We start from the raw sequence: 16,868 nt of genomic DNA, 5'->3' as shown, positions 1-16,868 counted from the left end.
ATGAACTGGTATTCAGTTTGAATATCAAATATTAAATGATCAGTCCGGAGATCACTTAAAAATTGCAATGAATTTTCCCTAATTCCATGCCTTGTCACAGTTTAGTAGTTTAGTTTGTCTAAATATGCATGTATTTAACGGTAACATTTTTATAATAACCCATATTTCAGTTTGAAATATTCCTGGCCTGTGTGGTTGTACTAATTTGTGGTGGTAAGTTTGTCTAAACTGAAATCAGTGAAGTTCAGCTGTCAGTCTCGCTACCTGTTATTCATTAGCCTGTTTGACTTGGAGCTCTGCCCAGTTCATTCAGATTTTCGATTCACAGCATGACAAAACACTTCCTTGTAAATAAAGACATGGTTTTCTTGTGGTAGGAAGGACGCTAGCTTTTGTCCCACACTAACCCACCACACTTCTCCCCAACATGTTGGACCTGTCTCAAAATGTTTAACTTACTACTTATAATGAAATCTCATTAGTAAATCCCTTAGTAGCACACCTGTCTGTGTTTAGAGGGAAATTATTCACATTGATATTACTTAATATTTTGTCAGAGCAGTGCTGTAAACACATGTCGACACACCAACTCACTGCTGCAAAAAAACAATGGTCTGACAGTGTAGTGGTGGTTGTAAGGCAGTATTGTGATATCAAGGCAGGTCTCAAATTGGCTCATAGTTTTAGTGTCTTTGTATCACTGCCAGTGTACTATGACTGAGCCTCCCAGTGTTTTGCGTGAGAGAGTCCAAAGAACCTTAGCTGTTACAGTGACAGTAGCGTGCGACTGTGCCTCTCTGTCTCCTGGTTAGCGTGAGAGCTCAGCATGGTTGGGGTTGAAGGCCAGGTTTTTCCAGTTTTTCTTTTTTTTTTGTTCTCGGTTCATTCACTTTTTTTGTTTGTGCTTACATGTATGTAAACTTTATTGAGTCCGCCGTTGTATGTTTTGTGTGTCAGCAGCGTTTTGTCCTCAGCGAGTTATAGTAACTAACCGTGAGAGTTACACACGATAAACAGAGTTTCGAGAATCTAGTCAGAATTTGAAACTGCTGAGTGCAGGAACTTATTGTGTGTGGATTACAGCATTTATACAACAATGATGATGTATAGTAAGACAGCTCATGGCTCCTTTCAGGGGTGATTAGGACGGGGGGATTTCTGGGTAATCCATGCATTTTGGGTTTGAGATTAAAGCCGAGATAAACCTGTGGTAGCCTAGAGTAACCCCTCCCCAGTCTCTCTGTGTTTATAGTTATTAATAGTTAAATACAGTCACAGGGACCTATACCAAAGCTGTAGGTTTATTAAGTTAGCATTTACATAGCGGTCTGCACTGTATGTTAGAATACTTATCATACTGTTGTTGGGATATTTTATAATATTATATTATAATAATAATAATAATAATAATAATAATAATAATAATAATAATTTATATTTGGAGTAAAATAGAATTTGAATGGGAACCCTTTTCCCTGCCCATAAACATCACAGGAGTTGCTATTTCAATGTTACGAGTGTGTGTTTTCCTATCTATTGTCTTATGTCAATTATGTATGTTTGAATATATTATTGATTAACCAAAGTGGATATTAGCTGTTTGTATGAAGAAGGATTATTTTAGGAAGGTACAGTATACATACATACACTTATGTGTCTATATTGTGACATTTCTTTCATCAAATGCATCATAAAGTATGAACAGTTAGCAATGGGATATGCTAGCTGTTAATTTCTGATGCACTATTTTGGTGGCAAAGGTTTGTATGTGTGCTATTTTAAGCAGTTCTGAAAATGACCACGAAGAACAACCTCTCATGGCTTTTTGCTTGCATCTTAATGTCTCTGTGTTCTCCAGCTCCTTCAGGTTCAGTTAACAGCAGAGGGGCAACACAGGCAACACCAAAGAAACCCAGTGTGAGGAATGGAGGTGCTGGAGGCCCGATGAGGCCAAAGGACGACGAATGCTTCGGAGAGGGGACCGATGAGGACCTGGCCACGGACTTTGACTTCGAGGGAAATCTGGCTCTGTTCGACAAAGCTGCCGTCTTCTCCCAGATTGATGGGACTAACAACAACAGCAGCAGGGCACAGCATCACAGCATGCTGAGCGAACAGAAACCCGTGTCCTACCGCCATGATGAGAATATTCTGCAAGTGAAACCCGTCATATACCGACAGATAACAGTGCCGCAACATGGGGGCAAAGACTACTGTACTGGTGAGAACAAAATGCATGTGAATACTCATACACACACAGACACACAGAGACACACTCACGTCTGTGTAGGAACATTATTTATGTACTTGTAGTGTTATCAATCAATACGGCAGCAACACATATTGAAGCTGCTAGTTTGCAAAGGCAGTTGGTGAATCGTGTGATGTTTTAGGGCAACTGGCTTTCAGCTCAAATTCCCATGTTCAGTTTGCCTCAACAAGAAATATTTACAGGGCAGAATTTAGTAGACAGTAGTAGATTTAGCATGAGTGAATCGCACATTTACTTTCCTGCTGCTGTAAATACACTGCGGCACCAAATCACCAGTGGAACATAGTCCCCAACAAATGCGCTATTACTCCTTAACATTTGCTGAAAAAGCAGTGCCCAGCTGTTTTAGAAAAGGACTTACCCTTTTTAAAAAATAAAACGATATACATTTTTGATTTGTAGAGATTTCCATTTTCAGTAGGAACCCATTGCGCCACAGACAGGGCAGGGAAGTCAGGAGGTATTCAGAGGCAGACTAACGCACTGTTAGTTTCAGTCATGACACAACACAAGAAAAACACCAAAATCTCCCATTTGAAATGGTATCTGACAATCAAAAATGTCATCTTTTTAGCACTTGTGGAGTAGCTGCTGTAGATCAAAATACAATATTTTCTTCTTTGATCAGTAAAACTATATAAAGTTTATTCCTTTATAAAAATGATGGCAATTAACGGTTAGTTTTGTTGTCGTTTATTTTCTCGATTAATTGAAAAGTTATTTGTTCTATAAAATTTAGGAAAATGTCTCACTTTTCTAAAGCACATTATTCACAATAGATGTCCTTAAAGACTTTGTCAATTGAGATTTTGTGTACATGATATGAGGGCAGGTGTTGTTTAGAGTGGATTCTAAGGTTTTATGGACCCGCTTTGACTACCCATAACCCTCTCTAGTACACTGGCTCTCATCCACCTAGTACCCTTTCCTGTGCTTTCCACAATGATTTTGCGTCCCTCTGTGGGACATTTTATCAGTGTCAGCTTTGTGAACACAGTGTTTGTTTTGGAAGGAGACATTTTTTCCACTGTGTTTAAACTTTGACCAGAAGTACCACCATCTATCTTGTACCACTGTGCTGAAGGTAAAGACACAGTTAGAGCTCTTGCCAAAAGTTTCAATATTTTAAGCATTTTCTGCACTTGACCCTGAGGACAATACTGAGAAGCTCTCGCTGAAGAAAGTGCTGTAGTGTCTCTTCTATTTAACACAATAGGAAAAAACACATGCACTGTAAGGGGAGGTCACAGTGGACACATCGCTTTATCCCATTGGTCAGAGAGAGGTCATCTTGGGTTACTGTTTATCATGAAGGTGACTTTTGACTCCCCACGTCCCCCATACAATAGGCCCACAGAGATGATGAACCCGTCCTTTCCCCCTCCTCAGCTCACTCCAGGAACCTGAGTGTTACATAACTGTTTAATGGAGACATAAGATAAGTAAATGGCACGCAAACACAGGCCCTGGAGTCCACGGTGTAAGAGAAATGGCTCAAATAGGGTTGGTGCTGTCTGTTTCTTCCCTGGAAAATAATAGGATCAGGATGATACTACTTATTCCTCAGGCCTTGAGGTGACACAGTGAGTGTAGTGGTGATGGTGTTTCGAGGATTTCTACCCCATACTGTCTATCTGATTGTGTTGACACGGCGCAGCTCAGCAGGAGTCTGTCCGCCATTCAGCAGACAGCTGCCAAGCAGAGCCTCCTTTTCTTACCGTGCAGGCAGACCTGCTTCCCAGGGCTGTCATCATAATCCCCATCCTCTGCACTCTGTAATTAGCATGCCGCCGTACAGCCTTACATAAACAGCACCTCTGAAGCAGGAACAAACCGCAGTGCTCTTGACCTGGAATCTTTGCAAATAAACAGATAAATCAACAATACGAGAATAGAGAAAAAAAAACAAAGTGCAGAGGTGTATGTTGGCGTTGCCATAACGCAATGGCACAGGGGTTTGACAGGCCAGTTTCTATAGACTATTGTTTATTGTAAAGGTTTAGTCTGTGTAAGTTTAGGTCTGCTATTGTCTTGCTTCCCTGTGCTGTGATTGACTCCAGTTGTGCAGTGAAACCTCCGCTCAAACAAGCTAGGGTGCAACACAAATTGCATCCAAGCCAACTGTAAACTGGTTTTCCTTGTTATTTGATTATTTATGTGTATTTATTAATGGCGTATCCCTGTGGAGAGAGCAGGATGCAAACTTGGAAACTATTTTGTCATCACAAAATATTTGAACCCATCTGACCCTGAGGTAGAAGTTCCATGTGTGTTATGATATCTTCTTGAAACTGCATGCTGTCAGGTAGAGCTGGCAAGCACTGCAGGCTGGGAAACACATGAACCACAGTAAACAAGGGGAAGTGTTGCACAAGTTTTAAGCTGCAGTTTTGACATGATCCATTGACCTTCATATGAAATCATGTGAATTTTACTCACTTACTAGTTGTCAAACTCCAAAAGGTTTATATAGGCAGGTGTGTGGGCTTGTAAACCCTGTGAAAGAAAGTTCTGCACACTGTCGATCATTTGTACAAACTTCATAATCAATTTTACCTGCTGAAGATCTGAAGACTGAAATGTTAAATAAAGTACAAATGATCAACAGTGTGCAGGTATTATTTGGTTCTTTAACCTGTAAGACTTGTAAGAAGTGTCCAGCAACAGCAATCATGGCTTGTTTGGAATATTAAAAAATGTAACTGAGTAATTGACATGAGCAGTGGTACTCACTGTGGCTGAACAGACAAATTGAAGGATGCCACCTATAGAGATAAATGATTTGTCAGAACACCCCAAAATGAGCTGTTGGCACCAAAGATATTACCAAAATTATTTTAAAAACAATCTTGCAGATTACTGTGTTAAGCTTCTTCTCTGTGCTCCAATGAACCACTGCCCCATCTTGCCTACCTCCTTAGAGTGTCGGTCAACAAAGTTCAACTCTTGCGGAGTAGCAGAGAGTAATGGAACAGCCCTGTCTAACCCTCCCTATCCCAGCACAAGCCTTAGTCTCACATGGCCCAGATCCAGCCAGCGTATATTGCTTTCAGTCCCGTCAGTTCCCTTGTCATGCTTGAAGGATTGCTTCCAGCTCAGTTTATTTTAGTGCTGCTGCATACTCATGGCTACCCGGTTTAGCTAGTTGACTGTTGACTTTGTTTTTGCACGAAAGTGTGTGTGTGTGTGTGTGTGTGTGTGTGTGTGTGTGCGTGCGTGTGCGTGTCTGCGTAAATCACTGCATGTGTGTGAAGGAAGGGGGAGGACGGAGGAGATGGCGTGTGTCTGTGTATGGGGGTGGGGGTGGGTGGGGTGTTTTTGGTAGCAACAACTTCAGCAAGAGAGTTATTAAGAGATGCACCTGGTGGGATGGTTGAAAAGCAATTAGTGCATACTGCTGCAACTCCCACTTCCCCCGAGCTTGGCACTCAAAGCAGCAGTTTGCATGACAAGAGGCAGTTGACTTTCCTGTGCTTATCGCTCACGTGAGGATTGGCATGTTCCAGATTTCTGTTGCCCACTGAAACATATTAGCAGTCTTTGTGCGGTATCAATAAAATAATAGTGGGAGGGGAGCAGGGCCAACCTAAAGATAAGCGAGAATTTCAGTCAGGCACGGCATGATTCTCTGTGTTTATGTGTAATTATCCTGTGTGTATGAGGGTGTGTGTGTGTGTGTGTCACTCTGTCCGTGTTGCATGCGAGGGTGAAAAGTTGTGGGTGTACGTGCGTTTCGGACGAGGTGTGTGTGCTAGCGTGCGCGCCTGAGTCTGTGTGAATTTGTGCGCACCAAAGAGGCCACCAAGTTCTCAGCTAGCAGGACAGAGATCTGTAGGGGGCCATTAAGGACTTAACTGCCTCCCAGCAGCTTTATTTATCAAAGGGATCCTGAGCCATGCAGTTCCCCCAGCTTGACTTTCATTACCCTTCTAATGTGCCACAGGCAATAGACAGCTAGGGATTAGCACAGGCTCTTTAAAGGTTTCCACACACTTCAGTTTGTACAGTGATAAAAGGCTGAATTGTAGTTCTGTAATACAGTAATTCAAAAAAATACACAGACGAGAACAATTCTGACAAGGTTAGGTGACTCGACATGACAAGACGGATAAAAGCCAAGGGATTTAAGCATTTTTCTCAGAAGAAAGATCCCTACTAGAGAGAAGGTGAATTTTATAACTGAATAGACTTTTAAATGTGATGTGAGTGGAAACGTAATTTATTTTAAGATGTCCAGTCAACGTACAGCCACTAGATATCTGACCTTCTCCATACAACAGCTGAACATCGGAAACATTTTCAACTAGTCTGCAGTATTGCACTTCACTATGTCAGGCCTCCTTTAGTCAAACCCTTGTGATAATGAGTGACTACAACAATGCAGCCCAGAGCTGGGTCCCTGTGACTCAATTGTACCTTACACAAACAGACTGATCAATCGGCCAGACACATAAATCGATCCATTTCAGCTTGGTTGGCTGGTAAGTAACAAGAGATTGCAATACAGAAATCTCAAAGATGCAAATGTGGTGATTTACAAACAGAGACACCCTTACATATGAGAGAGCACTGACAAGTAAACTTTTCAAATGTAAAATGTTGCACGCAAGTTTGAAGGAGGGCCGAATGTTTTGTCCAGCTGATGGAGGGGTTTCAAAGTGCTCATGAGCCTGCTTCTCTGCCACTGTCCCCGTGACGTTAATAACAAGTCTTACATGAATGTTTGTGAAAATGCAAGAAAAGGTAGTTCACTCATTGTTGTAAGTGGTGCATGTATTTTATGTTTGCTGGGCAAGCACAACTCTGAAACAAACATGTTTGCTATAGTGACAAAATGGCTTCCTCGTGGCCAAATGGACTTTGTCTACAACCCACAGCCAATAACTGAGTTCGACCCCTAACATGAAAATGGGGAGTTGCTGTAGTTTTTGGTTATTTTTTTTCCACGGCTGTAACCATGAAACAGTTTCGGGGGAACTCAATTTGTTGACTTGGCAATATAGAGTTTTAATAATTCATTAAGTATTGACAAGTGCTCCATCGAAAACATGACAGTTCTATACATAAAAGTCTATGAATTATGTTGGTTGTTTTTTTTAATGGCCTTTGAGTCAATGATTTATTTGAAGAAACTGAATTGAATCCACTGTTTAGCCCAGTCACCAACATGCCTCCCCCATGTCCTCCACAATCTCTCACCACGAGCTGTTGGATACAGGTGCAGGTGTTCAAATGTATATGATGTTTGTCCCCTTTTTTGTCACGCCAACCCGCTGTATGTTTTGACTGAGACAGCAGCCGATGTGGGGGGTCGAGCCCAGTGCAGTCCCATCCCAGAGCTGAGGGTCGGGGATTGGTCAGAAACCATGTGATGGTGCGTGTGAACTCGGGGCCCGCGGGGAATAGGCGTCTCACTCTGGCTGCCTCGTGTTTGTCGTGTTTTGTAAAGGCTGCCAATCTTCCCTTTGTTGCTGCAGACAGCAGTGACAAACAGCAGAGGAAATGGAGAAACTTCGTGATGGGAACAAGATCAGGTCATGAGGAGGAGGAAGGGCTTTTCCCTGGGGAATGGGTTTCTCTCATGGGGATCTGTGTTGCTCGCTTATATGTACCTACCACCGTCTGAGAACCTGGTTTATCTGTAGACCAATGTTTGTTGTGATCTTAGAGGTCAGGTTTCCGGATTTTACTTCTACTCCAGCTGTTGTTTTTAAAGGTGCACTGATGAAGATGAATTGCTATATGACATGGTACTTACGATGTATTACAGTGCAGGTGTAACTTGGAAATATGATACATGTCAGAACTCTCCAATGGTTGCAGGAATGTAACAAACATGTTTATGAATATTGTTTTATTTATTTATCAGGAGGTAATTTTGAACCAATATTTCCCCAGATAATATTTACTTCCCTTTCCCGAAACGTGATCGATTATCTTCTGTCTTTCTCTGTTTCAGAGAACAATAGAGAGATTTTGAAATGTAAGATTTAGGCATACGTCAAATATACTCGATTGTGTTCATCTCAGCAAAATGTCTCTCACTACTAACTCCCACTGTGTCATAACATCAGCAATGTGACATGGATATGTTCTATGGGAAAGTTACCAGTGGATTCAGTTTATCAATTAGCAAAGAAAGGTTCAGTTGCTTGGTTTTGCCATGGCTCTTAACATGACTTTGATAGCAACAGAGAATGTTATTGAAAGTGTTTATTCATAGTAAAGAAACTCTTTTTGTTCCTTTTGTCTTTATTAGGCAGTTCATCTGGGCAGATGTTTTCTAGAACAGGATGATGTTTTTATTAAGCGTCATCCTTTCATGCTCTGTGCTGTTACATCAGCGATGTTAAAATAGCATTAACCTATCTCACCTTGTGTTTTGTCTCTGCAGATTCAGGCCTGGTGGTCCCCAGCGTGCCCTATGAGCTTCATAAGCGTCTACTAGCAGCTGCAGAGCGCTGGGGCCTGTCTATAGAGCGCAGGCTGGAGACGATAGGTGTTTGTTCCAGTCAGATGGCTCTCACTCTGCTGGGCGGACCAAACAGGTAAGGAATACTGCTCCGGTGTGATGGAGCAGTGTACCATTGTCTGGTTAAGTGTGTAAAAGAATGAAGTTAGTCAGTTCCTGGTATACATGTCCACTCATCTGATGTATGATACAGTGCAGATAGAGCCACCACCATTTGTTAAATAATAATAAGAATGCACAACAACAACAGACATTCCTGTCTGAGGAGTTATACAATCATTAGAGCCGGCCTGTCCTTTTTTGTTTTCATGTCATGTTTTCCAGTTTCCATGGCAATCCTCTTTACTACCATGTTTCTGCATGAGTTAGATGTTTTTGACCTTGACCCCCCTCAGGGTTTATTTTGTTAGGAAAGCACTACAGTGAGCAGTCACACTGCAGGTCGAGATCATCCTAATACACAGCAGCGGCGGTGTTTGGTATTGTTTACCTGCTCCTTTATGAGTGGTGTAGTCTTATTTAGATCAAAGAACCTCAGCGCAGAGGCTCATATAACAAACAGGTTTATAGTCTCAGATCCTTTTATCAATTTAGTACTGCAATACTTTCGTGTCTTAATTTTACACTAGGACTACTGGGAGCACAGATCGAATTTAATTTCCTATTGTAATAAATGGATCACAGACAATATAATGGTTGTTTCACTAGTTCCCTGACAGCCAACAGGCACTCAGTTCATACTCTGATGCAGAGTAAATAACAGTAGTTACAACAACAACTTCAATTTAATGTTTATAAACTCAAACCATGAACAATAAAGATGAATAATGTAAACTGTACAAAAGTAAGTGACATGGGCTATGGAGGTTTTGGGGGGAAATAAGTAGTAATTACAAAAAGGTTAAAAATGCCAAATGAGTAAACATACGACACAGCCGAGAACTGCTGAACAATACAGATACTTTATTGCTAACAATAGCTTTGTTATCATTGTTAGTGTTTGTTGGTTGGTAATGTTTGTTAATGTTTTCTTGAAGCAAATATGTAGTGTTTTTAACTGACCTGTAGGTAGTTCTTATTATTAACAGTATGAGCTGACATTGCGTGCAGGTTCAGAATGGCACCTGCTGTGTATGCTGGCAGGATAGACGGCTCCCATAATCAATCATGTCTTATGTCGTCTTCCTATGATATGGTGGATATGATGCTATCTGTTTAACGACATACTCACTACATTGAGTTACATTTGTTTGTGGAGTAATCTTGTCATCTCTTGAATGTCTCCAGACTCACCCCGAAAAATGTCCACCAGAGGCCCACTGTGGTCCTTCTGTGTGGGCCACACATCCAGGGAGCCCAGGGCATCAGCTGTGGCAGACACATGGCCAACCACGAAGTGGAGGTCATCCTGTTCCTGCCCAACTTTCTCAAGATGCAGGAGTTAGTCACCAGTGAGGTCAACCTCTACAGCAGGACCAGTGGCAAGCAGGTGGCCAGCGTCAAAGGTAGAACACACCAACATGGTTTTTACATGATTGAAAGAGCAATGTGTAGGATTTAGGGGCATCTAGCGGTGCAGATTGTAACTTTCACCCTCCCTTTTTAAGTGCAAAGTAACTACGGTGGGCACGAAAAGCACGAGAAACGCCAACGCCCCTATCTAGAGCCAGTTTTTGGTTTGTTCTGGGCTACTATAAAAACATGGCGGACTCCATGGAAGGCGACCCGTGGTGTCTGTGGATAAATATGCCTCATTCTAATGTAACAAGGATATAACTATTCTTATTTTCAGGTGATAATACACTAATGAAAACATGGTTATAAATATTGTATTCCATAAATGTTACACATTGGACCTTAATATCCCTGTCTACTCAGGATTCACTGACCCTGATGCTCGGTGTATGGGCTGGTCTGTGTCCGAAGTGATTGTGATTAATGTAATAATGATTCAGAATCTCTGTGTTAGGATCACTTCATCTTGTCCTGTTGGAACAGACCAGCACAGATAAATGTTGCCCTCTAGTGGAACAACAGTAAGACAGTCCTTACTCATGTTGTACCATTTTTCCCACCTATGTGTGACTCCACACAATATCTGTAGGTATATAGAAAAGATTGATTTGAGAGTGTCTCCTGGTTTCAGTTTTTAGCAATATCATGTGCACCAAAAATGTGTTCTCTTGTAGTTTTGTGAGTCAACTTTAAATCCCTGTGTTCATCGTCTCTTTTCTTCTCCTTTCTTTCTCTGTCCCAGACCTGCCAGCTAGCCCCGTCGATCTGGTCATCAACTGCCTGGACTGCCACGAGAACCAACTGCTGAGGGAGCAGTCCTGGTACCAATCAGCTGCCGACTGGGCCAACAAGAACCGGGCTCCAGTCCTAACTATCGATCCTGCGGTCGGCGAGCAGCATCAGACTGTTGAGGCAAAGTGGACCCTGTCTTTGGGCCTTCCACTACCGTTAGCTGAGGCGGAGAGCAGGGTCTACCTCTGTGACATTGGCATCCCCAAGCTGGTCTTCCAGGAAGTTGGAATCCGCTACCACTCACCCTTTGGATGTAAATTTGTTATTCCTCTACACTCGGCATAACAGAGAACCCACTTACATTGCAAATAGTTAGAAATGGACAGTAGGAGGGAATGGTCTGCTTTTCCATTGGGGAAAATGTATCATTGTCTGTGCGTGTGGCAATAGCTGAAGAGTAGCTACATGTACATGACCGAACCAATATTCATCCATCTTTACATACCACTTCATGACACGTCTGAAAGTGTATGGTGTAGGTTTTTCCTCTAACCCGCTGGAAACTGGGAAGCTGGGATTGCCGTGTGTTGCGTGCGACACCTCTTGTTGTTGAGAGGGAAAGGTTTCCTGTTCTTTGGTGTGTTTTGATAAGGGCTCCATGACGACGTGAATATGTTTACAAAATGCTGACCACTATGAGTCTATCTATAACCTCTGACCCCCGCGACCAGTCAGAGCAGGAGAGACACAGTTCCTGTTTCCTCCTTTAGATTGCATGTGGAGTCTGATCCCGACCCCGTGACCCCGGAGCAGAGCTCAGCCTAAAGCTGTCTGCCAGCCTAAATCTGCCATTCATTCATATCTGCCAACCGTCCATGTCCATTGTCTTTCAATTTTCTTTTTTTACTTACTTACATTAGTATGTTTTTGTTTGGTAATGGTTGCAGCATGTTTCACTGAAAAGGTGATATACAGAATATTTGTATTTATTTTTGGAATACATCTCAGGAATAACGAATGAAAAATGAAAAAACTTCATATTTGCATTTACATTACATTTGATAGCACTCTTTCTGCACTGTTAGTTGTCTTGAGTTTATAACCACCGACACTGAAAATGAAAAGTGGTAGCAGACTCCCTGGAGGATTCATTTTTTTTGTATTTCTAAGTTTTGCAGATTAGACAGGGATTTGAAGCACACATTCCAAGGACCAAAAACATCTTGGGCCAGGTTTATCACGAGGGACTATATCTAGTTAGTACTATTATTAAACAGTTTCCATTTGACACATAGATTCAGCCACCTTCAGTGAAATAACCACTCCAACAAACTTTCTCTTTTTGTCAGCATACGGATCATCTGTTAAAACCTCAGATCAGCAAAATGTCAAATTTAGAAGAACAAAGAAAACAGCCTTATTTTCAGACTGGCAGCTATGCACTTTTACACAGGTCGTGTTTTTAAGACCTCTTTAAGTCCTTGAACTTGTCATGAACTTCTTTTCTGACTGTGTACAATACAGTACGTAAAAACATGAGAATAAAAAAACTGTAGTCATAAGTTATATATGGCAGAGGGTTCTCACTATACTAATTTCTACAGTTTGGATTTATTGAATCCTTTAATGCACTCCATCAAACAGAAGTCTCTCAACACATTTCTTTTGCTAATGTGTGATGGTGGGGTGATTTCTTTTTTTTGTGGTAAACCAATAGTCATGGCTGTTCTTTTGATTCTCTACTGCAGCAAAGACTAAACCAAACACTTACAATTTGATGATGGCTGTGGTTAAGAAATCACGCCTAAAAAAAAAAAAAAGGAGGATGGCAATCACTGCAGTACCAAATAAGGTGAATTTATTGCTGATGTGTTTGTATTTGACAGTTTTCATGAGTGTGGTCAACTCTGGAAAATATTTTGTACCCGAGGTTTTGACTAATTTATTGCCAACCTGTCTGGTTTAGCTAATTTGCCGATTGTGAGTGCAAAGTACCTTTTTGTAAGCTTGATATAGCCTCTGGAAAACGTGATCTATAAACATGTATTTAAATGTGTCTTTAGGTATACATGTGAAGCTTCAGGCAAAGTATTTGAAGCTTCAAAAAACCTTCAGCCTAGATCTACTGGCAAAATGCAGACTCTAGGATGACGGTGGGTGCTCCCTTATATGCAAATGAAATTAAAAAAAAAATAATAAAAATCTTGCAAACCGTGTGTGTAGAGTGTGTAAGATCTGGTTCATGGTCACTGAGAAAATGCAACACCACAATTACCACCAAGTGAGCTTTTGAGACACTATACTTGGGTGTATTTCCATTTAATGCTCCTATATGCTTCAACTTCATTACATTTAAGAGGGAAACATTGTACTTTACTGTATTTATTTGACATATCGTTAAAGTTACTACTTTGGATTTTAAAATACAAAATATGTAATCCTCAACCAGCTGCAACATTCAAATGCTACATGCAGATTAATGCAGCAGGAATAGCAACCAGCAATATAACAGTGTGCATAGTGAGTTACTTTACTTGTGATACTGTTTTCCCTAATACTATTACAAGACTACTTGTAGTGGGACTACAGGTAAAGGTGTTAATAACATTAACAATGGCTCCGTTCTAGTCACATGTCCCAGTATGTCCCAGTGAGCCAGCATGCACAATATCAGGAGCCTGAAACTGAAGCAGCTAAATGGAATTCAGCCAAATTTAAATTTTTATATTTACACCTGTGTTTTTCCTACTGTGACACAACAAACTGTCTTCTGTGAAAAAATACAATATTTTCACTTTCATCACAAAGCTTTGAAACAACAAGAAAGAAAGAAGAAAAAGAGTACCTTTTTAGTGATTGTAATTTATAGTGATCTTAGTGTGATAATTTATTGAGAATAAAGACTTTATAATCTGTTATATAGCTATTACAAGTGAAAACCAAACCGATGAGGTTAACCCACAGAGGGGCTGCTATTGGACCCCTGTTTATAGTTATTGTGGTTGATGGTAATTAAACACATTTGTTTAGGAATGTCCAGTGTGTCCCTTAACAGGTAGACTGGACAGGTAATAATGCAGTGTATATTCCCAAACAAATGAGCAGTTAATCAAACTACTACAATGAATATGAGACCCCTGGGGCACTTCTTACTATATATTTAATGTTTAACAGGAAAGAAACGGTGTGTTTTGTTACAGTAGCTTATTCTACTACTACCACACAGCTGTTTTTAATCACTGCATGGAATAATTCAACAACACTGGGGAGCCGTCAATCAAAACCCGCGGTGTGGGAGTCCGGTTTGAACACGTTACGCTTGCTATGTGCGGATAGTACAAGATGCCCCGGTACATTACAGTATATTCATCCCGTACGACTGCACACGGGGGCTTTACTCGGTGGTTTGAAACGTAGCGGGCAGGCGGGCGGCTCAGGGGGAAACCTCCCACAGTAACAACAAGTCCGCCATGAGTTGACAGCCGCACCTGTTGGCCACACGGTCGCGCTCACAGACCGCTCGCCCCGTGGCTGTGCTCCTCCTCTGCGCATGCGTGTTCCTTTGACGGAGCGGAGACCATTTCCTCCAGCAGCAGGCCTCGCGGAGCTCCGCCAGCGCGCACACACACACAAACACACACAAACACACACATATGCAGACAGCGCGGACAAGCGTCAAAGCAAAGCCACGTTTGGGATTGTCTAATCTTAACGCCGCCAGACCTGGATGCCCCCCAACCGCAGGAGTCTTCCTAATGGGCCTTCATCGTTAATTCGCAGCAACATCTGGTCGACACTACAGTGGTCTCTCTGGGTGAGTTGCCCACCGCGCAGACACTGTCTGTGTCGTTGTGCTGCTGCTGCTGCTGCTGCTGCTGCTGCCGCTGCAACGTTTTTTAGCTCGGGAGGACTCGGGATAGCGCTCGGCCAAATGTCACTGTGGGGCTGTGTATTCCGTGTTTGTCCCGGGTTTGTTTTCTCTGCGTTCAGCAGCGGCTCTGAAGTGTTGTGTTGCGGCTGAATGTTTCCACCGCTCGGAGCGAACGTTAAATCTGAGTTGGAGCGTTAGCGTCGAGCTAGCTGCTAGGTAACGTACAGTGTAACGTCACGAGTTCCATTATCGGACGCCGTTTATGCTAGGTCTTAACAGATTTTGCCCCTCCAGTCTACCTCCCCCCCACTCCTCCTCCCCCACAATACATTCATTGGGTTTGACAGTAGAGCAGCATACACGCACACACAAACAAAACTGGACAACGGTCAAACGGTGTGTGTGTTGTTTGGTTTATGTTACATATAATAATTATCTTGTTGCTTTGGGCGATTTTGCGGCTGTGCCCAAAAACCTCCTCGTCACCCACCTTCCTCTCCTCTCCCCCTTTTCCACAGTCGGCGGCTAACGCTTTGTGGTCCTAACCTTACCTTTGACTCTATTGTCCGTTTTCCACACGTATCTGTTGACACGGTGTGGTCCAGTGTTGTAGGGAAGCCCACAGATAAAGGTTGGAGTCAGGGGGGAAAGAAGGAGCCATGCAGCATTGTGTTGCAGGCGGATGCGCTGTTTTGGGATTCGTGTAAAATGTCGTGGACCTTACTGTAAATAGACAGTTAGTGTGTCGTTGAAATACTCACCATGTGCATATTAAACTAGTGCTGGCCTATTGGTTTTGTTTTGTGTTTAGGAAAATGATCCTGTCCGATAATGGACCCAGTAATTTTAGCCACCTCCGCGCTGCACTAGAGCACAGGACTGGAGGTCCAGCCCCTCACATTGAGACAACACTGATCGCCATCTGTCCACTGATATTGGTTTTGTATCATGTCTATTCCACTGTTACATTCTTTAGCATTTGTTTTGCTTGTATCGGAATATGTTTCATTGCATGTAGTTGTGCAGAACTAACATAGAGTTAATTTTTTTGGGGGGTTGGGGGGCAGAAACACTGTTATGATGATATAGTTTATCCCACAGGGAAATTGTTTTCCTCCTGCACCCCTCCCAGTAGAGGTCAGAGGTCAGGTTATGCTGGAGGTGGTAGAGCTCCAGTGTCGTACTCAGTGACATTTGATCTTGGATTCTTCCTAACACACAGGGTAACAAACATGAAATGCGTTACAATTGAATTGTGCCATTGTTAAATGTTGTTGCACTTTGATGAATCAGAGCAGCATGGAGCCGGTCATCCCTGCAGCTTTGCTTCTGTAATTCAAGATAACTGTTTGACTGAAATGTTGAAATGTACATACCTTTGCAAGCTGCGGCTTGACTGACAAAAGCAATGTAGGGTCTGCCGTGCATTGTTTTACTTTACATAGTGTTCCCACGTACAGTACTTGAGGTGAAGACTGCTCTGCTTTGTGACTAATCACTTGCAGTCTTACTCCTGGGTTGTTTTCAGGGAACAGATCTTACGAATAGCATATTATCTCAGTGTCTGCGCTTGTTATCCGACACGTTACTGCTCAGAATCTCAAATATCAAATATCATCCCTGGCTGCCTATTTTAATAACGAGCAATCTACAGTCTCAGTTTCAGGCTGACCAGCGTTTAGATTTTGCATTATAATCTGGAAAGAGACAAGTGGACTGTTTGATTTGATGGATAATTACATTAAACGACTCACTTTGAAGCCCACCTATCTTTACTGTTGATTACAGTGATTGCTGAGTGCTGATGAAGCAGCATGATAGCTTCGAGTTTTCTATTGGAGAAATCTGTTACCAAGATTGGTTGGAGCTCGTGGGGGTCTTAGGGCTTGGCATTCATTATCCCCAGAGGAATCTGTCGAACCAGACTGCAGCATGTTAGGTATCCATATGCTGCGTCTGTCAGCGAACCTGCTGTCTGTGTGCTGGGATGTCCAACAGCGCGTCTC

The 16,868-nt window shown here is 42.2% G+C and overlaps 2 protein-coding genes across 2 annotated transcripts in view; both read left to right on the top strand.

The window, feature by feature from the left end:
- Nucleotides 1-13,207, top strand: part of LOC118321172 (enhancer of mRNA-decapping protein 3-like) — a 19,180-nt gene extending 5,973 nt beyond the window's left edge. Inside the window, exons 4-7 of the mRNA XM_035652394.1 lie at nt 1,859-2,221; nt 8,667-8,820; nt 10,032-10,249; nt 11,002-13,207. Coding sequence (XP_035508287.1) covers nt 1,859-2,221; nt 8,667-8,820; nt 10,032-10,249; nt 11,002-11,336 — 1,070 coding nt within the window. The 3' untranslated portion in view covers nt 11,337-13,207. The remainder of the gene's footprint in view (nt 1-1,858; nt 2,222-8,666; nt 8,821-10,031; nt 10,250-11,001) is intronic.
- Nucleotides 13,208-14,563: 1,356 nt separating this feature from the next.
- LOC118321112 (tyrosine-protein kinase CSK) overlaps nt 14,564-16,868 on the top strand; it is a 41,527-nt gene continuing 39,222 nt past the window's right edge. The window contains exon 1 of the mRNA XM_035652305.1: nt 14,564-14,805. The gene's annotated coding sequence lies outside the window, so the exon portion shown is untranslated. The remainder of the gene's footprint in view (nt 14,806-16,868) is intronic.

Source organism: Morone saxatilis, unplaced genomic scaffold, assembly GCF_004916995.1.
Source record: "Morone saxatilis isolate NCDOM2014 unplaced genomic scaffold, NCSU_SB_2.0 Contig11, whole genome shotgun sequence".
NCBI classification, from domain to species: Eukaryota; Metazoa; Chordata; class Actinopteri; family Moronidae; genus Morone; species Morone saxatilis.
Note: the sequence above shows the minus strand (reverse complement) of the source record. Positions and strands in the feature narration are given on the sequence as shown.